At 39.2% G+C, this 26,579-nt stretch overlaps 1 protein-coding gene across 5 annotated transcripts in view; it reads left to right on the top strand.

Moving 5' to 3' along the window:
- USP40 (ubiquitin specific peptidase 40) overlaps nucleotides 1–26,579 on the top strand; it is a 99,631-nt gene that overhangs the window by 60,195 nt on the left and 12,857 nt on the right. For all 5 annotated transcript variants that reach the window (XM_081242733.1, XM_081242731.1, XM_081242734.1 and 2 more), the window contains 6 exons: nucleotides 3,139–3,225; nucleotides 14,586–14,622; nucleotides 16,234–16,298; nucleotides 19,889–19,963; nucleotides 23,028–23,154; nucleotides 25,378–25,472. In XM_081242733.1, coding sequence (XP_081098859.1) covers nucleotides 3,139–3,225; nucleotides 14,586–14,622; nucleotides 16,234–16,298; nucleotides 19,889–19,963; nucleotides 23,028–23,154; nucleotides 25,378–25,472 — 486 coding nt within the window. The remainder of the gene's footprint in view (nucleotides 1–3,138; nucleotides 3,226–14,585; nucleotides 14,623–16,233; nucleotides 16,299–19,888; nucleotides 19,964–23,027; nucleotides 23,155–25,377; nucleotides 25,473–26,579) is intronic.

The raw sequence follows: 26,579 nt of genomic DNA, 5'->3' as shown, positions 1-26,579 counted from the left end.
TATGCCCATAAAATGGACAACCTGGAAGAGATGGACAAATTCTTAGAAATGCACAACCTGCCAAGACTGACTCAGGAAGAAATAGAAAATATGAATAGACCAATCACAAGCACTGAAATTGAAACTGTGATTAAAAATCTTCCATCAAACAAAAGCCCAGGACCAGATGGCTTCACAGGCGAATTCTATCAAACATTTAGAGAAGAGCTAACACCCATCCTTCTCAAACTCTTCCAAACAATATCAGAGGAAGGAACACTCCCAAACTCATTCTACGAGGCCACCATCACCTTGATACCAAAACCAGGCAAGGATGTCACAAAGAAAGAAAACTACAGGCCAATATCACTGATGAACATAGATGCAAAAATCCTCAACAAAATACTAGCAAACAGAATCCAACAGCACATTAAAAGGATCATACACCATGATCAAGTGGGGTTTATTCCAGGAATGCAAGGATTCTTCAATATACGCAAATCAATCAATGTGATACACCATATTAACAAGTTGAAGGAGAAAAACCATATGATCATCTCAATAGATGCAGAGAAAGCTTTCGACAAAATTCAACACCCATTTATGATAAAAACCCTGCAGAAAGTAGGCATAGAGGGAACTTTCCTCAACATAATAAAGGCCATATATGACAAACCCACAGCCAACATTGTTCTCAATGGTGAAAAACTGAAATCATTTCCACTAAGATCAGGAACAAGACAAGGCTGCCCACTCTCACCACTCTTATTCAACATAGTTTTGGAAGTTTTAGCCACAGCAATCAGAGAAGAAAAGGAAATAAAAGGAATCCAAATTGGAAAAGAAGAAGTAAAGCTGTCACTGTTTGCAGATGACATGATACTATACATAGAGAATCCTAAAGATGCTACCGAAAAACTACTAGAACTAATCAATGAATTTGGTAAAGTAGCAGGATACAAAATTAATGTACAGAAATCTCTGGCATTCCTGTACACTAATGATGAAAAATCTGAAAATGAAATCAAGAAAACACTCCCATTTACCATTGCAACAAAAAGAATAAAATATCTAGGAATAAACCTACCTAAGGAGACAAAAGACCTGTATGCAGAAAATTATAAGACACTGATGAAAGAAATTAAAGATGATACAAATAGATGGAGAGATATACCATGCTCCTGGATTGGAAGAATCAATATTGTGAAAATGACTCTACTACCCAAAGCAATCTACAGATTCAATGCAATCCCTATCAAACTACCACTGGCATTTTTCACAGAACTAGAACAAAAAATTGCAAAATTTGTTTGGAAAAACAAAAGACCCCGAATAGCCAAAGCAATCTTGAGAACGAAAAACGGAGCTGGAGGAATCAGGCTCCCTGACTTCAGACTATACTACAAAGCTACAGTAATCAAGACAGGGTGGTACTGGCATAAAAACAGAAAGATAGATCAGTGGATCAGAATAGAAAGCTCAGAGATAAACCCACGCACATATGGCCAACTTATCTTTGATAAAGGAGGCAGGAATGTACAGTGGAGAAAGGACAGCCTCTTCAATAAGTGGTGCTGGGAAAACTGGACAGGGACATGTAAAAGTTTGAGATTAGATCATTCCCTAACACCATACACAAAAATAAGCTCAAAATGGATTAAAGACTTAAATGTAAGGCCAGAAACTATCAAACTCTTAGAGGAAAACATAGGTAGAACACTCTATGACATAAATCACAGCAAGATCCTTTTGGACCCACCTCCTAGAGAAATGGAAATAAAAACAAAGATAAACAAATGGGACCTAATGAAACTTCAAAGCTTTTGCACAGCAAAGGAAACCATAAACAAGACCAAAAGACAACCCTCAGAATGGGAGAAAATATTTGCAAATGAAGCAACTGACAAAGGATTAATCTCCAAAATTTATAAACAGCTCATGCAGCTCAATAGCAAAAAAACAAACAACCCAATCCAAAAATGGGCAGAAGACTTAAATAGGCATTTCTCCAAAGAAGATATACAGACTGCCAACAAACACATGAAAGAATGCTCAACATCATTAATCATTAGAGAAATGCAAATCAAAACTACAATGAGATATCATCTCACACCAGTCAGAATGGCCATCATCAAGAAATCTAGAAACAATAAATGCTGGAGAGGGTGTGGAAAAAAGGGAACACTCTTGCACTGCTGGTGGGAATGTGAATTGGTACAGCCACTATGGAGAACAGTATGGAGGTTCCTTAAAAAACTAAAAATAGAACTACCATATGACCCAGCAATCCCACTACTAGGCATATACCCTGAGAAAACCATAATTCCAAAAGAGACATGTACCAAAATGTTCATTGCAGCTCTATTCACAATAGCCCGGAGCTGGAAACAACCTAAGTGTCCATCATCGGATGAATGGATAAAGAAGATGTGGCACATATATACAATGGAATATTACTCAGCCATAAAAAGAAACGAAACTGAGCTATTTGTAATGAGGTGGATAGACCTAGAGTCTGTCATACAGAGTGAAGTTAGTCAGAAAGAGAAAGACAAATACCGTATGCTAACACATATATACGGAATTTAAAAAAAAAAAAAAGTCATGAAGGACCTAGGGGTAAAACGGGAATAAAGACACAGACCTACTTGAAAAAAAAAAAAAAAAAAAAAAAAAAAAAAAAAAAAAAAAAAAAAAAAAAAGAAAGGAAAAATAGGCTGTAAAGAACTGAATTGACGAGATCAGATTTACATTTTTCCTGTGGGTTCCAGGGAGTTAAAGTATGTGGGACCTCTGGACAGAAAATAAGATCACAAACTAATGACTCAGAAAAAAACACAGTTAATGCTTATAGTGTATAGTAATTGCAAATCTCTTTGAGGAATGACTGAGAGAGAGATGGAGATCATACTAAAATAATGTCTGTGGGAGATGTTTCTTAGGAGTAAAAACATTGGTGATAAAGAATCTTACATTACCAGGTAGTCAAGATTATTGTTTAAATTGTAACTTTAAAATACCCAACGTAGACTTGTTTTTACATAATTTGAGATTTTTATTAAAGTTTTATGACCATTGGCTTTTCAGTTTTGGAAATAAATATTTATAGAATTTTGAAATTCAAATTAAATTGCATTTATACCTCTATCTTGATCTTAGCTGTTCCTGTTTTTCGCTGTGGGGAGCGATGTTCAGCCTGGGACAGAGATGGAGATCATAGTAGAAGAAACAATATCTGTGAGAGATGTAAGGAATTTTACTTTGGGTGGCCGGGGTCTGTGGGTGTTTGGTATGGGGAGCAGTGGGAACCTGTGTTAGGATTTTGAGATCCTAAGGGTAGGGTTTACATAATATCCGTTAAAGAATTCTATGTATTCACTAAAAGAATAGTTTGGATTGCTTGAAAGGTGGTGAGCCAGCTGTGGTTTTAAAAATAAGATTATTCTTTTTTCTTGTCTGACTACTAATAATACATGTTTATTGTAGAAATTTGGGATATATAAAAACGGGTTAAAAGAAAAAAATTAAAACCCCTCATTATCCCTTATCCCACTAATGTTAACATTTTGGCATATTTCCTTCTGCTGTTTCTACATTGTGTATACACACATAATCTCACACACACAGGTGTGAACGTGTGTGTGTGATAAAGCAAACAATAACGTGAATGTCACTGAGAACAGGGACTTTCAGCCTTGGAAAATGGAGAGACAGATAATATCAGTGTGGTTAAAGAAAGCCTGTACTCCTGAATTTGTTTTTTTGTTTTGTTTTACATATTTATTTGTTTGCTTGTTTGTTTACTTATTTATTTATTTTGGCTGCGCCATGTGGGAATCTTCGTTGCACCATGCAGGATCTTTAGTTGTGGTGTGCGGACTTCTTTTTTTAATATTTATTTATTTATTTATTTATAATTTAAATTTTTTTAATTTTAAATTTAATTTTATTTATTTTTTTTATACAGCAGGTTGTTATTAGTTACCCACTTTATACATATTAATGTATGCATGTCAATCCCAATCTCCCAATTCATCCCACCACCACCACCCCCCGCCCCGCTGCTTTCCGCCCTTGGTGTCCATACGTTTGTTCTCTACATCTGTGTCTCTATTTCTGCCCTGCAAACCGGTTCATCTGTACCACTTTTCTAGGTTCCACATGTATGCATTAATATACGATATTTGTTTTTCTCTTTCTGACTTATTTCACTCTGTATGACAGTCTCTGGATTCATCCATGTCTCTACAAATGACCCAATTTCCTTCCTTTTTATGGCTGAGTAATATTCCATTGTATATATGTACCACATCTTCTTTATCCATTCATCTTTCGATGGGCATTTAGGTTGCTTCCATGACCTGGCTATGGTAAATAGTGCTGCAGTGAACATTGGGGTGCATGTATCTTTTTGAATTATGGGTTTCTCTGGGTATATGCCCAGTAGTGGGATGCCCATTCTAACTGGTGTGAGGTGATACCTCATTGTAGTTTTGATTTGCATTTCTCTAATAATTGGTGATGAGCAGCCTTTCATGTGCTTCTTGGCCATCTGTATGTCTTCTTTGGAGAAATGTCTATTTAGGTCTTCTGCCCATTTTTGGATTGGGTTGTATGTTTTTTAATATTGAGCTGCATGAGCTGTTTATATATTTTGGAGATTAATCCTTTGTCCATTGATTCATTTGCAAATATTTTCTCCCATTCTGAGGGTTGTCTTTTTGTCTTGTTTGTAGTTTCCTTTGCTGTGCAAAAGCATTTAAGTTTCATTATGTCCCATTTGTTTATTTTTGTTTTTATTTCCATTACTCTAGGAAGTGGATCAAAAAAGATCTTGCTGTGATTCATATCAAAGAGTGTTCTTCCTATGTTTTCCTCTAAGAGTTTTATAGTGTCTGGTCTTACATTTAGGTCTCTAATCCATTTTGAGTTTAGTTTTCTGTATGGTGTTAGGGAGTGTTCTAATCTCATTCTTTTACATGTAGCTGTCCAGTTTTCCCAGCACCACTTATTAAAGAGACTGTCTTTTCTCCATTGTAAGTCCTTGCGTCCTTTGTCATAGATTAGTTGACCATAGGTGTGTGAGTTTATATGTGGGCTTTCTATCCTGTTCCATTGATCTATATTTCTGTTTTTGTGCCAGTGTCTTGATGACTGTAGCTTTGTAGTATAGTCTGAAGTCAGGGAGTCTGATTCCTCCAGCTCTGTTTTTTTCCCTCAAGACTGCTTTGGCTATTCAGGGTCTTTTGTGTCTCCATACAAATTTTAAGAGTTTTTGTTGTAGTTCTGTAAAAATGCCATTGGTAATTTGATAGAGATTGCATTGAATCTGTAGATTGCTTTGGGTAGTTAGTCATTTTCACAATATTGATTCTTCCAGTCCAAGAACATGGTATATCTTTCCATCTGCTTGTATCATCTTTAATTTCTTTCATCATTGTCTTATAGTTTTCTGCATACAGGTCTTTTGTCTCCCTTGGTAGGTTTATTCCTAGGTATTTTATTCTTTTTGTTGCAGTGGCAAATGGGAGTGTTTCCTTAATTTCTCTTTCAGATTGTTCATCATTAGTATATATGAATGCAAGAGATTTCTGTGCATTAATTTTGTATCCTGCACCTTTACCAAATTCATTGATTAGCTCTAGTAGTTTTCTGGTGGCATCTTTAGGATTCTCTATGTATAGTATCATGTCATCTGCAAACAGTGACAGTTTCACTTGTTTTCCAATTTGTATTCCTTTTATTTCTTTTTCTTCTCTGATTGCCGTGGCTAGGACTTCCAAAACTATGTTGAATAATAGGGGTGAGAGTGGACATCCTTTTCTTGTTCCTGATCTTAGAGGAAATGCTTTCAGTTTTTCACCATTGAGAATGATGTTTGCTGTGGGTTTGTCATATATGGCCTTTATTATGTTGAGGTAGGTTCCCTCTGTGCCCACTTTCTGGAGAGTTCTGTTTGTTTGTTTTTTGGGGTTTTTTTTGTGGTATGCGGGCCTCTCACTGTTGTGGCCTCTCCCGTTGCGGAGCACAGGCTCTGTACGCGCAGGCCCAGCGGCCATGGCTCACGGGCCCAGCTGCTCCGCGGCATGTGGGATCTTTCCGGACCGGGGCACGAACCCGTGTCCCCTGCATCAGCAGGCGGACTCTCAACCACTGCGCCACCAGGGAAGCCCTGGAGAGTTTTTATCATAAATGTGTGTTGAATTTTGTCAAAAGCTTTTTCTGCATCTATTGAGATGATCATGTGGTTTTTATCCTTCAGTTTGTTAATATGGTGTATCACGTTGATTGATTTGCATATATTAAAGAATCCTTGCATCCCTGGGATAAATCCCATTTGATCATGGTGTATAATCCTTTTAATGTGTTGTTGGATTCTGTTTGCTAGTATTTTGTTGAGAATTTTTGCATCTCTATTCATCAGTGATATTGGTCTGTAATTTTCTTTTTTTGTAGTATCTTTGTCTGGTTTTGGTATCAGGGTGATGATGGCCTTATAGAATGAGTTTGAGAGTGTTCTTTCCTCTGCAACTTTTTGGAAGAGTTTGAGAAGGATGGATGTTAGCTCTTCCCTGAATATTTGATATTTGATAGAATTCACCTCTGAAGTCATCTGGTCCTGGACTTTTGTTTGTTGGAAGATTTTTAATCACAGTTTCAATTTCATTACTTGTGATTGGTCTGTTAATGTTTTCTATTTCTTCCTGGTTCAGTCTTGGAAGGTTATACATTTCTAAAAATTTGTCCATTTCTTCCAGGTTGTCCATTTTATTGGCATAGAGTTGCTTGTAGTAGTCTCTCAGGGTGCTTTGTATTTCTGTGGTGACTGTTGTAACTTCTCCTTTTTCATTTCTAATTTTATTGATTTGAGTCCTCTCCCTCCTTTTCTGATGAGTTTGGCTAATGGTTTATCAATTTTGTTTATCTTCTCAACCAGCTTTTAGTTTTATTGATCTTTGCTACTGTTTTCTTTGTTTCTATTTCATTTATTTCTGCTCTGATCTTTATGATTTTTTCCTTTTGCTAACTTTGGGTTTGTTCTTCTTTCTCTAGTTCGTTTAGGTGTAAGTTTAGATTGTTTATTTGAGATTTTTCTTGTTTCTTGAGGTAGGCTTGCATTGCTATAAACTTCCCTCTTAGAACTGCTTTTGCTGCATCCCATAGGTTTTGGATCGTCGTGTATCATTGTCATTTGTCTCTAGGTATTTTTCGATTTCCTCTTTGATTTCTTCAGTGATCTCTTGGTTATTTAGTAACATATTGTTTAGCCTCCACGTGTTTGTGTTTTTTACCTTTTTTTCCCTAATTCATTTCTTTTTTTTTTTTTTTTTTTTTTTTTTTTTTTTTTTTTGCTGTACGCGGGCCTCTCACTGCTGTGGCCTCTCCCGTTGCGGAGCACAGGCTCCGGACACACAGGCTCCGCGGCCATGGCTCGCGGGCCCAGCCGCTCCGCGGCATGTGGGATCTTCCGGGATAGGGGCACGAACCCGTGTCCCCTGCATCGGCAGGCGGACTCCCAACCACTGCGCCACCAGGGAAGCCCCCTAATTCATTTCTAATCTCATAGTGTTGTGGTCAGAAAAGATGCTTGATATGATTTCAATTTTCTTAAATTTACTGAGGCTTGATTTGTGACCCAAGATGTGATCTATCCTGGAGAATGTTCCATGCGCACTTGAGAAGAAAGTGTAATCTGCTGTTTTTGGATGGAATGTCCTATAAATATCAATTAAATCTATCTGGTCTATTGTGTCATTTAAAGCTTCTGTTTCCTTACTTATTTTCATTTTGGATGATCTGTCCATTGGTGTAAGTGAGGTGTTAAAGTCCCCCACTATTATTGTGTTACTGTCGATTTCCTGTTTTATAGCTGTTAGCAGTTGCCTTATGTATTGAGGTGCTCCTATGTTGGGTGCATATATATTTATAATTGTTATATCTTCTTCTTGGATTGATCCCTTGATCAATATGTAGTGTCCTTCCTTGTCTCTTGTAACATTCTTTATTTTAAAGTCTATTTTATCTGATATGAGTATTGCTACTCCAGCTTTCTTTTGATTTCCATTTGCATGGAATATCTTTTTCCATCCCCTCACTTTCAGTCTGTATGTGTCCCTAGGTCTGAAGTGGGTCTCTTGTAGACAGCATATAGATGGGTCTTGTTTTTGTATCCATTCAGCAAACCTGTGTCTTGTGGTTGGAGCATTTAATCATTTAAGGTAATTATCGATATGTATGTTCCTATTACCATTTTTGTAATGGTTTGGGGTTTATTTTTGTAGGTCCTTTTCTTCTCTTGTGTTTCCCACTTAGAGAAGTTCCTTTAGCATTTGTTGTAGAGCTGGTTTGGTGGTGCTGAATTCTCTTAGCTTTTGCTTGTCTGAAAAGCTTTTGATTTCTCCATCGAATCTGAATGAGATCCTTGCTGGGTAGAGTAATCTTGGTTGTAGGTTCTTCCCTTTCATCACTTTAAATATGTCATGCCACTCCCTTCTGGCTTGTAGAGTTTCTGCTGAGAAATCAGCTGTTAACCTTATGGGAGTTCCCTTGTATGTTATCTGTCGTTTTTCCCTTGCTGCTTTCAATAATTTTTCTTTGTCTTTAATTTTTGCCAATTTGATTACTATGTGTCTCAGCGTGTTTCTCCTTGGGTTTATCTTGTATGGGACTCTCTGCACTTCCTGGACTTGGGTGGCTATTTCCTTTCCCACGTTAGGGAAATTTTCAACTATAATTCTCTTCAAATATTTTCTCTGGTCCTTTCTCTCTCTCTTCTCCTTCTGGGACCCCTATAATGCAAATGTTGTTGTGTATAATGCTGTCCCAGAAGTCTCTTAGGCTGTCTTCATTTATTTTCATTCTTTTCTCTTTATTATGTTCCACAGCAGTGAATTCCACCATTCTGTCTTCCAGGTCACTTATCCATTCTTCTGCCTCAGTTATTCTGCTACTGATTCCTTCTAGTTTATTTTTCATTTCAGTTATTGTATTGTTCATCTCTGTTTGTTTGTTCTTTAATTTTTCTAGGTCTTTGCTAAACATTTCTTGCATCTTCTTGATCTTTGCCTCCATTCTTTTTCCAAGGTCCTGGATCATCTTCACTATCATTCTTCTGAATTCTTTTCTGGAAGGTTGCCTATCTCCACTTCATTTAGTTGCTTTTCTGGGGTTTTACCTTGTTCCTTCATCTGGTACATAGCCCTCTGCCTTTTCATCTTGTCTGTCTTTCTGTGAATGTGGTTTTTGTTCCATAGGCTGCAGGATTGTAGTTCTTCTTGCTCTCCTGTCTGCCCTCTGGTGGATTTTATTTATTTATTTATTCATTTGGTTATGTTGGGTCTTAGTTGCAGCATGCAGGCACTTTGTTGCAGCACGCAGGCTCTAGAGCACACAGGCTTAGTTGCCCCGTGGCATGTAGTATCTTAGTTCCCTGGCCAGGGATCGAACCCGGGCCCCCTGCTTTCGGACCACAGAGTCTTACCCACTGGACCACCAGGGAAGTCCCTGTGCTCCTGAATTTGAATTAGAAGAATTAGAATGAACCTGATATATTTTTTCTTTAAAAAATTATTTTTCTAGCTCTGTCCCCTGAAATCGCTTATAGAAACAGTGATCAACCTGGTAGTATCAAGCACCCCAGCGTTCAGATTGTGGTCACTAAATACCATTTCCTAGAGGAACTGGGGCTTCTTGGAGTAATGGCTGGTTCTGTATCTAGGTCAGGAAAGTGAATGATGAGCCTGGAACATCTCATCAGGACAGAAAACAGTATAGCTAGCAAAGACCTCTGGGATCAGCAAAGAGAGTCAGGAGCCAACCTGAAGATAAGAGTTTGAACCTCAGTGGGAATTGATTCACACATACATAAAATCCATGAGTTCACAGTGATCCTAAAAAATATGCTATTCATTGCTTACCTGTAGTGGATGCTAGGGAACCATAAATGAAAGAGTCAAGCATGTATCTTTTTCTTTGCAAACTATACCTCACATCAACCAAATAGATAATGAGAAGATTTTTTTTAATAGACACATCCCAGCTAACAAAATGGAGAAAGAATTTTAGACTACCAGTTTTTCAACTCCTAATGAATTAATGGATCTAAGCAAGGATCCTGAAAACCTGCTAACAGCTCCAAAAGAGCAACACCCAGACATTTAGAAGTTGAAAACAATACCCGTGCTCTTCTTGCCAAAAGAAAAAAAAACTGCACCTGAGTCCGATCAAGCCTGTAGGTCTGAGTACCAGTTTATAAGAAGTACAGGGGACAGAGGGACCTGCTAAGTGCACCACAGGCCTGCGGTAAGCACTGTCCTGACGTGGAAATCTCCTCCTCTTCAAGAAATCAGCTGCAGGGTGAGACAGCCTGTAGGTTAAAGGAGACTCAGGAGAAATAGCAGGTAGGTGCAATGTATGGAATTTATGTGGCCCTTGATTCAAACCAAAAGAACTGTAGGAACAGTTTAAGAGAAAGTAAGGAAATTTGAACACTGACAGAATATTTGTTATTTACGAGTTCTTAATTTTTTTAGATATTATAATTATTTAAGAGTTACGTTTTTTAAAAGAATCTTCATCTTTTAGAGCTGAGTACTGAATATCAATAAATGAAATGATACCTGACATTTGCTTCAAAAGAATGTGAGGAGCGAGTCAGAGGAAGTGGGTGGGGCACAGACAGACAGGACTGGCCGCAACAGGAGTTGAGGCTGGCAGTGGACACCTGAGGGTTCATTTTACTGTCCTCTGCATGTGTGTGAAATTTTCCATGATAAAACATTTTTTAAAATTTTTTATTATTTTTTAATAAATTTATTTATTTTTGGCTGCGTTGGGTCTTTGTTGCTGCACACGGGCTTTCTCTAGTTGTGGCGAGCAGGGGCTACTCTTCGTTATGGTGCGCGGGCTTCTCATTGCGGTGGCTTCTCTAATTATGGAACATGGGCTCTAGGCACGTGGGCTTCAGTAGTTGTGCACGGGCTCAATAGTTATGGCTCGAGGGCTCTAGAGCACAGGCTCAGTAGCTGTGGCGCATGGGCTTGGTTGCTCCGTGGCATGTGGGATCCTCCCAGACCAGGGCTAGAACCTGCATCCCCTGCATAGGCAGGTGGATTCTTTTTTTTTTTTTTTTTTTTTTTTTTTGCGGTACGCGGGCCTCTCACTGTTGTGGCCTCTCCCGTTGCGGGGCACAGGCTCCGGATGCTCAGGCTCAGCGGCCATGGCTCACGGGCCCAGCCGCTCCGCGGCATATGGGATCCTCCCAGACCGGGGCACGAACCCGTATCCCCTGCATCGGCAGGCGGACTCTCAACCACTGCGCCACCAGGGAGGCCCGGCAGGTGGATTCTTAACCACTATGCCACCAGGGAAGTCCCCAAACATTTTTTAAATAAAATATTTTTTTACCCTTTGTTACAAGCTGTAAATATTTACCCAGGTTTTCATTTGCCTTTTAACTTTAATACGTTTTTTGTTTGGGGGTTTTTTTAGCTTTAAAAAAAGGTTTATTATTGATTTACTGCCAACAAGTGATACATATCATAAAAATCAGACATTAGAGTGTCCCTGATAAGGTTTGGACTTGTGCTAGATGATTCTAAGGAGGGATAAGGGCTAATTTTGGATTGGATGCTATCAAGAATTGGGGGGCAATTTAGTATCTTATTTATGTTTGTAAGTTGGAAGTGTAAAGAGGGACTGGAAATATCGTTGGAAAGGCAGCAGTTACTTAGAGGAAAGACGGTGAGTCACTTTGTGCCTGGGATGTGGCCTTGGGTAACTGTAGTGTTTTTTCGTTTCAAAGAACGGAAACCACAAAACTTTTCAAAGGCGCGATGTGTATGTCTTTCTTCTGTTCTATCCTGAAGCCACTGCAGGCAGAGTCATTCCCTGTGCCCACCCACCCCCCTTCCCCCAGCTGAAACTGCTCTGTCAAGGCTGTCAGTGGCCTCCATGTCGCTGTGTCCAGTGAGCAGGTCTCAGCCTTCATCTTACTTGCTCTTTCAGCAGCAGTGACCTACTTGATGACTTTTGTCACTTGCTTCGAGAAGACCGCAGCTCTTTAGGTTTTCCTCCCACCTCTCCGGCCTGCCGGTTCTCAGTCTGTGTGTCCTCTCTCTCTGCCTTGTGAGCACCTCGTTCTCAAGTCGTAGACGCCATACTCATATGTCCAGCTACTCTCTGGTTGTCTGATTGTCATCCCAAATTATAGCACACCCACAACAGAGCTCCTGATCTCTCTCAAACATACTTCACTCACATTTCCCTTTTCTATTACGGTGGCTCCATTTTCTGCTTGCTTAGGCCAAAAACGTTGAAATCGTCTTTGATTCTTTTCTTTCTTACTTCATAACCAGTGTTTCAGGAAATCGTTTTGGTTCTACCATCAAGGTTTATCTGGGATCTGATCACATCTTATTCCTTCCACTGCTGTTGCCCCTTCACCTCTCATCTGGATTATTCCAGCAGCTTCCTAACCCATCTCCTTCCTTCCAGGCTGACACCTGCCAGGGTGTGTTCTTACAAAGAAGTGGAGTAAGCCTTTAAAGTGTAAGATCAGTCAGTCCTCTGCACACAGCCCTGCTCTGCTTTCCCATCTCACTCGGGGTCGGGGGGGAGCCCCGAGTGACCTTGCAGGGCCCCGTGTGATCTGGCCCTTTGGTATCTTTAAAAAAAAAAACAAAGTCTAACTATTACTCTCGCTTGTCCTACTCCAGCCACGTTGGTCACTGTGCTGTTCCTGAAACAGGCCTTTCCTCTGTCTGGAACACAGTTAGGCTGAATGCTCAATTGCTTGTTTTTCTTAAATAATGGAGGCCTTTGAGACTGCAGTTTTCTTTGAATATGGCTTTGGTCCCATTCTCTGTTTTTTTTTTTTAATAAATTTATTTTATTTATTATTTATTTTTGGCTGCGTTGGGTCTTCGTTGCTGCGCGCGGGCTTTCTCTAGTCGCGGCAAGCAGGGGCTACTCTTCGTTGTGGTGTGCGGGCTTCTCACTGCGGTGACTTCTCTTGTTGCACAGCATGGACTGTAGGCACGCGGGCTTCAGTTGTTACAGCACGAGGGCTCAGTAGTCGTGGCTTGTGGGCTCTAGAGCGCAGGCTCAGCAGTTGTGGTGCACAGGCTTAGTTGCTCCGCGGCATGTGGGCTCTTCCCGGACCAGGGCTCGAACCCATGTCCCCTGTGTGGGCAGGTGGATTATGAACCACTGTGCCACCAGGGAAGCCCCCATTCCCTGTTTTAACATACTGTGTTGTCATTGTCATCATTTTCTAAACAATCTTTAATTCTAGAGTCTCTTTTATTTTTAACCAGACAGGTAATTGTGGATTTATTCTTATTTTTTAAACTTTGGGGGGACTAAAAATCCCCCTTGGTCACCACCCTATTCTTGTCCCTTCCCCAGAAGTCACTGTTGTCATTGGACAGTATAATCTTATCCACATCAGTAGAGTGTATCCTTCCGTACCTTTGCCATGTGTGTACCAATGTGTGGGTATGTATGTACGTGTAAAAATAAGAGCTTGGCTTGTATGGTTTTCTTTAAAATCATAAATGAGATCCCAGAACTTTGTTTCACTTAAAATATTTTAAAGATCTTTTAAGACCAGTAAATATAAATCTCTTTTATCCTTTTAATTGTTTTAAGACCCCTCATAGTTTACTTAAATGTTCCCCTGTTAATTCAGGGATGTCTGGATTGTTTGCCATTTTTCTCCTAATCCAAGCAGGGCAGCAGTGATCATCCTTTGTACTACTCCCTTCTGCTCTATTATAGTATAAATGAAATTTTACATACTCCTTTGCCCTAAATTTTTTTTTTACATCTTTATTGGAGTATAATTGCTTTACAATGGTGTGTTAGTTTCTGCTTTATAACAAAGTGAGTCAGTTATATATATACACATGTTCCCATATCTCTTCCCTCTTGCATCTCCCTCCCTATCCCACCCCTCTAGGTGGTCACAAAGCACCGAGCTGATCTCTCTGTGCTATGCGGCTGCTTCCCACTAGCTATCTATTTTACGTTTGGGAGGGTTATATATGTCCATGCCACTCTCTCGCTTTGTCACAGCATTAAGAATGTCTTTCCCCTCAAGAAGTTGGGAGTTTTTTATGACTATTTTTGTTTTGTTTAAACGTCTGCTAATCGTGTCTTGTTTATTGAATTGTGCCATGAGCTCACAGTATGCATAGTTCTTCCCTCATGAGCTGATGTATGACCAGTTGTTTCTTAGATGATAAATAAAAGCTAATCTCCTTCTCTAGGTGTCAGAGTTCTGTGAAATCAGCCTAATTAATCACATCTGGTCAAAAATACACTGTTCTCATAAGAAGGGAATCATACTGCAGTCCTGGAAGCGGATGTACTTGTAGATAGACCTGGTTGCAAACACCGGAAACTGGTTTTCCCTGCTGAGTTGGCGCCACCTAGCCCTTAAGAAGTGCTTACTTAATCACTGCACCGTGTGTATCTTTATCTATTTGAGAATTACTAAATATAATCAGACTCAGATAGGCCCAGGGTCAAAAATGGGTGTTTCTCACAATACTGTAAGTCAGATATAGAACAACTAATGAACATAGTTTTTTTTTTTCTTACAGTGTTTAAAGGTAATGCTGGAGAAATCTGGCCTATCAGGTAAGTTACAGACCATGATGATACATAAGTTTATCCACATCCTTTACTTATAATAAATTTTCTATAAGCCTAATGAAAACTTTTCAAACCTTTTTTTTCTCCAGGGTTGTCAGTTATGCTTTACATTTCTCTATGTACATAATTCTCCTGGTTCTTGTTTGCAGGCTAAAAGAAAACTAGTTGGAGGTTAGCCTACTTCTAAGGAAATAGAGCCTAGATAGGAAACAACAAAGGTACAAAAGAGATTCAGTTAAGATTTAGACCCTCTGGAGTTTCCTAGATCTTTTGCTGAATTTCTTTTTTTAACCTCATGGATTCAGAATTTCAGTGCATTGTGTTTCAGATCAGTATTTCTGTGTATAGATTAGGGAATGTAATATAAATGAAAACAATCAACCCAGGGTATCCTGAAGTGGCTACCCAGGTGGAACCACGGAGCAAGCTTGAGGAGGCACCACACTGCTTTCATTGGAGTGAGTGCTTGCCATTCTCTCCACCAGAGTGGAAGCACGGGCCTCCGTTATCTGGCAGGGATGTTCACTTGCTCAACTTCTAGGAGTTTCTGTGTGATGCCTCAGGTCATCTCGACAGTAGTCCTCCCATGCAGGGATCATCCCCCGTTCCCACTTTACAGATGCTGAAAATGGTTAAACGGCTTACCAGTGTTACAGAGCAAGTAGCTAAGTGGCTCTGATTTCAGAACTCTGATTTCTTTCTACCATGCTGTGCTATGAAGTAATGGTGTTCACTCTTAACTTACTTTTTTTTTAAAACAAACTTAGATTAAGTTAAATATCGATATAAATCTTACTGCATTTAAAACTAGAACCGATGACAAAAGAGGGTCTACAAAGAACAGTATTGGGATTCAAAACCTGTGGCCTGTGCAGGATAAATGTGAGGTCTATGTTTCTTCCCTCGTCTGTAGCTTCTTTCGGTGGGTTGGGGGAGTTGACTGTTATAAAACATTGCTAGTTTTTTTAACCATCAGGATTTTCAACTTTTGCTCAGTTCCCTCTCCCCGAAAAAAATTCTCTCCCCATGTCGTGAGTGCGTAGCAAGCATGCTGAAAAACTGAAATCTGATTAACCTTCATAAATGTTCATTTGTACCAACTACAATGAAGCACTAAAGGACATGCTTTCGTTAGATCGCTGCTGACTGGATAGGACAGGTTTGCTGTACATGTTATCAGTTGCTGAGCGATGTTAGCGTGTATTTTCGTCTAAGTCAGTGAAATAAAATTCAACTTCATGACTTTAGGAGGGATTCTGTGCTATGTTTGTACATCTGTCTATGCTTAACGTGTGACGTGGATGCACGTGTGTACTTGTAAATAATAAAGGTGTAAGTAGATGTTGCATACTAGTACCAAGGCTTATTTTTATTTGCAAGTATACAGTTCTTGGTGGAATAGAGAGAAAATTAACCAAATTGGGGCAATGACTTAATTTTTTTCAGGCCCTGGAAGAGATAATTTACTTTAAAAATTAGTTAATACTTATTAGATCATATCCCATTAGATATTCATTTATCCAGAAGGGTCATTCCTGACAAACTCTTAAAACATTATTCTGAATTCTTTTTCATTTGATTTTGATTCCTTCATAGGAGACGCATGGCATTTACGAAAAATGGATTGGTGCTATGAAGCTGGGGAGGCTTTATGTGAAGAAGTAAGATTATTTCTATACATTTCATTTGTAAAGTGATTGTGTTTATTTTGTATTTTCATAAGGATACCACCCTACTCATGTGAATAAATTCTAGAGAAAGCTTTACTTTTTTTTTAGGATATACATATCCATATGTGGGTCTACTTTTTCCTTACTGCAGTTTTTTCATAGAGTCAGAGGGAAAGTTTCAGCTAAGTGGGAACATAACTAACATCTGTATTGAGTCTTCTTTTGATAAGAGAATATGTCTCTAGTAGTAGTTCTTCATTAACAGGCAGAGAACTACAGAGAACAAAAGACATTTGAACCAGTGAAAGAATTTGAAGATACACTCTGAATTTTGAAACCTGAATATTTTAATCTGAGAGTTTCTCTGTAATTTAGTGGTGGCAGAATTCATCTTACCAACCAATCACTTAGGCTCTGATTCAAACTGCATCTCTAAATCCAGCCCAGACTCTTAGGGTACACTTAGGAGCAGTGTTATCACAGGATGTTTGGAATCTGGTTAATCTTCTTTTTTCTTCTTCTTCTTCTTTTTTTTTTTTTTAATTTATTTATTTATTTTTGGCTGTGTTGGGTCTTCGTTTCTGTGAGAGGGCTTTCTCTAGTTGTGGCGAGCAGGGGCCACTCTTCATTGCGGTGCGCGGGCCTCTCATTATCGTGGCCTCTCTTGTTGCGGAGCACAGGCTCCAGACACGCAGGCTCAGTAGTTGTGGCACACGGGCCTAGTTGCTCCGTGGCATGTGGGATCTTCCCAGACCAGGGCTCGAACCCGTGTCCCCTGCATTGGTAGGCAGATTCTCAACCACTGCACCACCAGGGAAGCCCTCTTCTTCTTTTAAAAAATTTTTATTGAAGTGTAGTTGATTTACAATGTTGTGTTAGTTTCAGGTGTACAGCACAGAGATTCAGTTAAATGTATATATTCTATTTTAGATTCTTTTCCATTAATAAGATATTGAGTATAGTTTCCTGTGCTGTACAGTAGGTCCTTATTGGTTATCTCTTTTATATACAGTCGTGTGTATATGTTAATCGCAAACTCCTAATTTATCCCTCCCCCCCTTTCCCCTTTGGTAACCATAAGTTTGTTTTCTATGTCTGTGAGTCTATTTCTGTTTTGTAAATAAGTTCATTTGTATCATTTTTTTAGATTCCACATGTCAGTGATATCATACGATATTTGTCTCTTTGACTTCACTTAGTATGACAATCTCTAGGTCCATCTGTGTTACTGCAAATGGCATTATTTCTTTTTTTTAATGGCTGAGTAATATTCCACTGTATGTATGTACCATATCTTCTTTACCTATTCATCTGTCAGTGGGCATTTAGGTTGTTTCCATGTCTTGGCTGTTGTATATCATGCCACTGTGAACACTGCAGTGTATGTATGTTTTCAAATTAGCGTTTTCTCCAGATACATGCCCAGGAGTGGGACCACTGGATCATATGGTAGCTCTGTTTTTTAAGGAACCTCCATAGTGTTCTCCATAGTGGCTGCACCAATCTACATTCCCACCAACAGTGCAAGAGGGTTCCCTTTTCTCTACACCCTCTCCAGCATTTATTATTTTTTATTTTTAAAAATATATTTATTTATTTATTTTTGGCTGCACTGGGTCTTCATTGATGCGCGGGCTTTCTCTAGTTGCGGTGAGCAGGGGCTGCTCTTCATTGCGGTGTGCAGGCTTCTCATTGCAGGGGCTTCTCTTGTTGCAGAGCACAGGCTCGAGGCACGTGGGCTTCAGTAGTTGTGGCACGCGGGCTCAGTAGTTGTGGCTCACAGGCTCTAGAGCGCAGGCTCAGTAGTTGTGGCGCACGGGCTTAGTTGCTCCACGGCATGTGGGATCTTCCCAGACCAGGGATTGAACCCGTGTCCCCTGCATTGGCAGGCGGATTCTTAACCACTGTGCCACCAGGGAAGTCCCTCTAGTATTTATTACTTACAGACTTTTTGATGATGGCCATTCTGACTGGTGTGAGGTGATACCTCACTGCAGTTTTGATTTGCATTTCTCTGATAATTAGTGATGTGAGCACCTTTTCATGTTGGTTAATCATCTTATTGTTGCTCCAAGTAGCATCAAACCTCACAGTCCAAATTCATGGCCTTAGATGTAGACCCAGAATAAAGCTTTTTGAGAAAGCTTAGACAATTGTGCTCACTCCCCTTTCCCCCAGTCTTTATCACCTGCTTTCTGTTCAGTGAGACACTGGCGTTGAACATCAACAAAGCTTGATCTAAAGCAGGGCCCTCCGGGGAACAATGCTTGCTGTGGAACAGTCGGGGACAGTACAGAGAGGCTCCTCCTGAGTCCTGGACAGGAATTTGACTGCCTAGAGTAAAAAGTGAACCTCAAAGAATCTTCAGGACATACGGTTTGGATGTCAAAAGAGTATATCTAGTCAAATGGTTTCCTTATTTTCTCCTCTTATTAATTCCCAAATCAGTATCAAACAGTTCATCTAAAAGCAAACTCATTACCCTCAGAACTGGCTCCGCTTCCCAGATTTGCTTCTTGTCTTTCCCATCCTGATCTTTTTCAGCCTGAAATGTGGCTTACACTACTGACCTTATATCCGTCATATTTGGTCTCAGCCTTCAATCAGTTTTTCCACTCCTTCTTGACCATTCCCACTGCTGGCCTCCTGGTTCAAGCCCTGTTTTTTTGTGTTTTTTTGCCTTTTAACTAAGTTACTATAACTGGATTCCCTGAGCCCATGTGTTCCCCACTTCAGTATGTCACAGGTGTGGCAGCTTAGATTGATCTTTAAAAACCCCCTTCGCAGAAATCGAGTGGCTTTTTTTTTTTTTTTTTTTTTTTTTTTTTTTTTTTTGCGGTGCGCGGGCCTCTCACTGTTGTGGCCTCTCCCATTGCGGAGCACAGGCTCCGGATGCGCAGACTCAGCGGCCATAGCTCACGGGCCCAGCCGCTCCGCGGCATGTGGGATCCTCCCGGACTGGGGCACGAACGCGTGTCCCCTGCATCGGCAGGCAGACTCTCAACCACTGCGCCACCAGGGAAACCCGAGTGGCTTTTTTAAAGCAACTGAAAACTCTTTTTTTTCTGTTCCACATCCCTTTGACCTGTGACCACCTTTCCAACCCAGTTTTCTTTCCCGTTACTCTCCAGCAGATACCTCCCATTCTAATTAATCTAGTCTCTTAGCTCTTCCCCAAAACAAGTCATACTGACTCTTGACTTAACCTTGACTTCGCCATGTTCTTCTTTCCTTGAGAAATTCCCTCTTGTTTCCTCTGGCTTTCCCAAATCCAGCCCATCTTTTAGGCTTAACTAAAAGTTTATCTTCTGTAAGTTAATCTGTCATTTCTTATCTCATCCATCTCCCTTCCTTTAATCTTTTACAGTTCATAATTATACAGTTTTAATACATAATGATATATATATACTTTTTTATGGTTTTAGCTTATTTCCATCTCTTCAGTATCTGCTTTGTTATTCATTTGCTTATCTTGAAAGGGTAATAGAGGCATAGGGTTTTTTTAAAAAGATCGAATGGTCTCTTTCTTCCTTTCAGAAGTCATAAGTGACAAAAAAGATTTTCACTTTCTGTATTCCCAGGATGCAGCACTGAAAGAGCTTATGCTCTCTTCCGGAGACACTTTGCTTTTAACTGAAGGAAAACTTCCTCCTCTGGTAAGATTTTGCTCCTGAATAGACGTTTTGTAAATAACATTTACTATTTTATGATTGCAAGGATGATATGTTCTCATTGTGTGAAAATGGGGAAATATAATCATAAAGAGAATAGAGTACTTACCCAAAATCCTACCAATCAGACAGCTACCATATTTTACATCATTATATATTTTCTTCCTATAAAGTCAAATTGTATGTACAATTTAATTTCCTACTTTTTATATTTTATTTTTTAACCTGACCATAAAATCCAGAAACAATCATTATATCCAATATATGACTTACCACAGTTTTATTCACCTATATCCCTGTTGTTCGGATTTTAGCTTGTTTTAAATTTTTTGTTCTTATAGATAGTAATAAATATAAATCCTTCTAAAGACAATTCTAAAGATGGAATTAACAAGCCAAATAGTTTTCCCAAAGAGTCGTACCAAGTTTACAGTCCTAATGTAGGTCTGTGAGAGGGCTCACACCACTGCTCTTCCATAGACACTGTGTATTACCACTTGGAAAAGCCATTACTTATTAGTTTGTTTTTGTTTTTGTTTTTGTTTTAATGTGGACACATGTAAAGATGAAAATGACCCAGAATTCCAGCATTCAGATAATCATTTGCTTATGATTAGAAAACTCAGACAGTGTAGAAGGCTATAAAATGATAAACAGAAGTTTCTCCCATATCTTTCTCTCCAGAAAGAGCCACAATAAACTTATTTTTCCTTGTGTATCCTTCCAAGAAAAAAATTATGCCTGTTTGTATGCTGAATGTAAATATGTGCGTATCCTTTTCAAAGTTTACATAAAGGGGGTCATATTCTATGCACTGTTTTATACCTTTTGTTTTTTGTTTGTTTTTATTCATTTAATATATCTTGAGGATCTCACATCAGCACATACAGACCTACCTTATTCTTTTTCATGACTTCATAGAATTCTGTTGTATTTTATACTGTGCTCTTTAAAGTTAATTTTTGAATTGATAATATTCATGATACAAAATTCAAAGTGTATAAAAAGCTGGGCCAGGAAAGGTATCCCCCATCCCTCCTGTCCCCCTGCCACTTGGGGTCCTCCCTCCACAGGCAGCCAGCTTCCTCTGTATCCTTCCAGAGGCACGTGCTTTTTAATGCACACACACACGTATGTATGTGTATATACATAACATATATGTACACATTCATATGTATATACATATTTTTATTTACACAAATGATTATAAGCTTGACACCCTATTCTGCACCTAGCTTTTTTCATTACCCCCATATATATATGATATGATATGCCATATCAGGACCCATAAAGTTATCTCATTCTATTTGATATATATGGAGGTACCATGATTTATTTTTTAACCAGTCTCTTTTCAAAGAATATTTAGGTTGTATCCAGTCTTTGTTGATACAAATAACACTGCCAAAAATATCATTTATTTGCCATTTTGCACATATGTATCTACAGGATATTCCTAGAATTGAAATCGCTTTGTCAAAAGTTATGGCCTACCATAATATAACCAGTCTTCTGAAGAGGGACCTTGAGGTTGTTTCATGGTTTTTGCTACCATAAATGATTTACAGTGAATATCTTTGTACGCATGGGCTAGTATATCAGAAGGTGAAATCCTAACCATGGAATGGCTGGGTTGGTCAAAGGGCTCGGGCATTTTAAATTTTGACAGTACCAAATTACCGTCCAGAAACTTCGCAGCAGTTTATACTCCTGGAACCAATTTACAGGAGTTCAGGTTTACTTACAGTTTCACCAACATAGAATATTATTAGACTCCCTGGTTTTTGACAAGTGAAAAAAAATGGAGTTTTTTGCTCTGATTTACATTTATTTATTTACTGCGTGGAAGTTGAGTATTTATTAATCTTCACCAATTTGATAAACAGAAAAATATTCTCATTTTAATATGCATTTCTTGAAATACACATTTAAAATACTTTACATGGTTTTTTTTCACATTCTCATCTTCTGTTGTTGGAAATTGAGCACTGTAATAGCAACTGATCTTTCATTTAGTAAATCTATTCAAGTTCTTTACCCACTCAAAAAAGGGATGGGGAAGAACCAGTTAAATTAGTAAAACTGAAATTACAGAATGTGTTTAAGGAGATGAGTTTATTTCATGTAGTTGGTATATAGGAATGCACCTTAGATCAGTAGGTTGTTGGATCTCTATAAAGTTCCTTTAGAAACTTTTATAAATAAAAACTGCATGGGGCCTCCCTGGTGGCGCAGTGGTTGAGAGTCCGCCTGCCGATGCAGGGGATACGGGTTCGTGCCCCGGTCTGGGAGGATCCCACATGCCGCGGAGCGGCTGGGCCCGTGAGCCATGGCCGCTGGGCCTGCGCGTCCGGAGCCTGTGCTCCACAACGGGAGAGGCCACAGCAGTGAGAGGCCCACATACCGCAAAAAGAAAAAAAAAAAAAAAAAAAAAAAACTGCATGTAACTGGTGCTTGTGCTATGGTGCTCTTACAATGCCTGAAAACATTTATATAGTTTGTTCTGTCAAATGTTTTGTTAGTTTATTTATACCTTTCACTTACTGTAGCTACTAAGATATGCAGGGGGCCCGGGTTTGATCCCTGGTCAGGGAACTAGATCCCACATGCATGCTGCAACTAAGAGTTTGCATGCCACAACTAAGGAGCCCTGGAGCCACAACTAAGACCCAGTGCAACAAAATTTTGAAAAAGAAGATATAGAACATTGGTCCCAGTCATCCTAAAGACTGATTTTTATGATTTTAAACTTTGATTGCAAAAACAGTAAGCAAGTATAATACATGACAGTTAATACATATATCTTAAGGAAAAATAAATTCAGGAACATTTTCTGTATCAGGATGTTTCTTTCTGGGAATTCCCTGGTGGTCCAGTGGTTAGGACTCCTTGCTTTCACTGCCGAGGGCACAGGTTCTATCCCTGGTCAGGGAACTAAGATCCCACAAGATGCCTGGCGTGGCCAAAAGAAAAAAAAGTTTCTTTCTGTGGAAGTAGAAGTTGACTTAATCTATGTGCATCACAGCAGTTGGAAATCTCCATTCCTCAGGGTTTCCTGAAGTTGCCCATCTGGTGGTACCAGCCACGGGGTCCCTTGCATCACTGGAAGAGTCATCAGGACCAGAAAAACTGTACCTTTTCTCAAGGCGGGGTCTGGAGAGCTAATTCCATCCAAGGTGAGAACACAACAGAATTACAGCAGCCAGTGTGTCATAAAGAAAAGTAAAATGATTGCTTCTGCTGACAGGCAACTGAAATATGTATTTTTTAAATACAAGGTTGAAAATCAACATCTATTCCATAAGTCATAGTATAATAATAATACCATCCTATTTTTATACAGTGGTTTGTAACCTCTATAAAACACCATCTTTTTTTTTTGGCTTTACCTTTCATTTGCCATCTGTTATTTTTATTATCATTATTATTATAGCAATATATTACATTTTTTCAAGGAATTGTTACATAATATCACCTCTCAAGCACCTCATGGCAATAGGAATAGCGGCCCCAGTTACTGTAACAGACTAAGACTTTGAAGCTTCAGTCGCTTCCAGTGACTTCCCTGCAGTCCCAAGGGGCAGAGAGGCAGGGCTGGAGTCCAGACCCCAGGCAGCTCCTGTTCTTTTTGCTGCCGCCACCCAGGAGCTCCTTCAAGGGCGTTCCAGCTCACTGACTTCTGAGAAGACTCACAGACAGGGTATAAACATATCGTTTCACTCTGTCTAAGTTTCTTCTCCACAGGCAGAATTCAGCACACACGTCATGATGAGCAAAGGCAGGGAGTTTGAATTGCCATTGTAAAAAGTGGGTTTCCACTTCATTATAAGAAGATACAGGGACTTCCCAGGTGGCGCAGTGGTTGAGTCCGCCTGCCGATGCAGGGGACTCGGGTTTGTGCCCCGGTCCGGGAGGATCCCACATGCCGCGGAGCGGCTGGGCCCGTGAGCCGTGGCCGCTGGGCCTGCGCGTCCAGAGCCTGTGCTCCGCAACGGGAGAGGCAGCAACGGTGAGAGGCCCGCGTACCGCAAAAAAAAAAAAAAAAAAAAAAAGAAGATACAAGTTAATCTCCTTTGTAACTGTAGATAAAGAGAATATATTTTTAGTAGGACCAAGTTTTTATATTTTTTTCCTTTTATCATGCTTAATTATTTAGCTTTTTTAATGCCTTGAAGTATTATATACTTATAGTTCTTTTTATCTGTTAAAATTCAGTACTGAAACTAACATAAATGATCTCCTTACTTTTTGAAGTTAGGATTATATGTATAGAGCAATAAAATACTTCATGTTGAATTAGCTATGAAATTGGCATTATTATTTTTTGTTTGAGTTATATTAGACATGTTAAACAATTCTAAAAATGATTTTGTGATAGAATAATAGTTACAACTTAGAAAGCAGTGTGTTTCTCCATGAAAGTAAAGAAAACAGTTCATTTTTTTGGTAGTCCTTCTGTATCACAACATACGGCAAATATTTTTATTTCTGAGAATTTCCTAAAAGTGTCTTTCAGGTAATACCAGCTTACAGCATCCTTAAGACACAAGAAGGACCACTCATGAAGAGAGCTTTTTTACTTAATTTACTTATAATTAATTTTCTATTATGTATTAGCAGTGTGCCCAGCAGTAAGCAAAGACATTTAACTAAAGCAAAAATGAGTCAAATTACTGATTTCAAATTTAGTTATCAACTTTTATATCCAGAGTTTTATATGAGAGAGCATTTTGTTTTCCCCTTTTTAAAACAAATGTAGAAAGGCCTTCATATTGTCAAGAATTCTTTCAGTCAGTAAACATTTATTGGGCATTTATTGTGTGGCACCCACCATTCCTGGCACTGGAGAGACAAACAAGATAGATGACCTGTTCTCTCTTGAAAATCATATTCTGTAGGGGAGACAGATTAAATAATATATATATATATATATATATATATATATATATATATATATATGTAAAAAAACAGATGCATACACACAAGAAAACAGACAGACAAAAGAGTAACAAGTTGGGACAAGTGTTACGAGAGAGAAACGGGTTAAATAAAAGATGAGAGCAGGGCAGAGTATCCAACCAGCAGAGTCCTCTTTGAGGAGGGAGAGGGTGTGGGAAAGAGCATTCCAGGTAGACAGCACACGTGTAAAATTCCTCACAGCCATCCTAGTGAGAAGACCTGGTGCTGTGCCTACAGCATGCTCCCTGGCTGCCCATCTACTGGGTCCTGCTTCCTCCCTGTGAAGTCCTGAGGGGCTGACCCGAGGAATTCAGATTCTGAGTTGCTTGGATGGAATTGTACTAAACCCGTTTGCAGTATCAAAACGTGGCCTGTATTTCAGAAATAAGAGCTAAGTACGTCTAAAGCTCCTGTCAAACGTCTTGCTCTGTCCTTTGCAGATGCTCCCAGTGACGCACATGCAGAAGTTTCCCTCCGCTACTTGGGAGACGTTGAAATCTCAGAAGATGCTACCTTGGGGGAGCTGAAGTCTCAGGTCAGCCTTCCTCCTGCAGCGTACCTTAGTGGTGATCTGGCTGCTTCCAGTGAGATATTAATATATTCTTCTATTTCCTTTTCCCTCAATTACAGTCTGTTCTGATAGGGCATGTGTTATATGCCAGGTTCAGTGGTGAGTACCCAACAGGCCACACCCACATGTTGCTCAGACAGCTCCCTGGGTTGGTTTCTACCAGTTGCCTGTGGCTTTCATTTATCCCCTCTCTGACAGGCATGCTGCGCTTTCATTTGAAATCTCCTCAGTGACTTGCAGCTTATGTTCATTTTGATTTTTTAGGGAAACATTTGTTGGAACATTTGTAAAGCATTCACTTTACTCCTTTATTTACATTGTTTTTGTGTCATTGTGATTCATGTGTTAAATGTTGTTAGTAAAAGCTGTGTTGTCAGTTGCCCAGGAGGTCAGAATATCAGGTTTATGTTAGGATGTTAAACTAGATACTGTATTGTTTTCCTGGACATTAATACTCACAGACAGTGTTCTGTCCAAATGGAAAGGCTGGGTTGAATACAAAACAAAATGCTTAAGAAGCATCTTATTCTCACTGGATTAAAATGAGCATCCCTTCTTGCTCTTAAAGGAAAAAGTGTAGGTGCATGTAAGGTGACTTCTGTGTGTCTTCAATATCTGAAATACCTTCCTCAAAAAAAACAAATGGTCTTATTCTAATAAGAACAAGTAGAGACTTTTTTTCTTATATTAGATTAAAAGATACAAAATTGCTGTTTCTAGATTTAAAACGGATGAATATTGGCCATTTTATATACTACAGCCTAAGTATATAAATAGTTATCCACCCCTACAGAATTAGTCCAGCGGTTTGGGCCTAGCATTTGGATCCAGAGATTCTGAAATATTTCAAAATCAGAAGTTATTTCCATGGCAGAGCAAACTTTGTTGAATTATATTAGCACAGATGGAAGTTGAAGATGAGTCCTTGCTTTTATTAGAGAGGCCCTCTGCTCTTGAGTTATAGTCATATAGAAATTAAAGTTTCATTTTCTAAAACATAATCCTTGAAAAGGAGCTTTTGGCTCAGATTTAGAAACAGAAAAGTCACTTATCTCTCAGGCTGATTGCAGT

The sequence above is a fragment of the Mesoplodon bidens genome (assembly GCF_964165515.1).
Source record: "Mesoplodon bidens genome assembly, chromosome: 8".
In the NCBI taxonomy this organism is placed as follows: domain Eukaryota; kingdom Metazoa; phylum Chordata; class Mammalia; order Artiodactyla; family Ziphiidae; genus Mesoplodon; species Mesoplodon bidens.
This window is presented reverse-complemented; position numbering and strand designations above follow the sequence as displayed.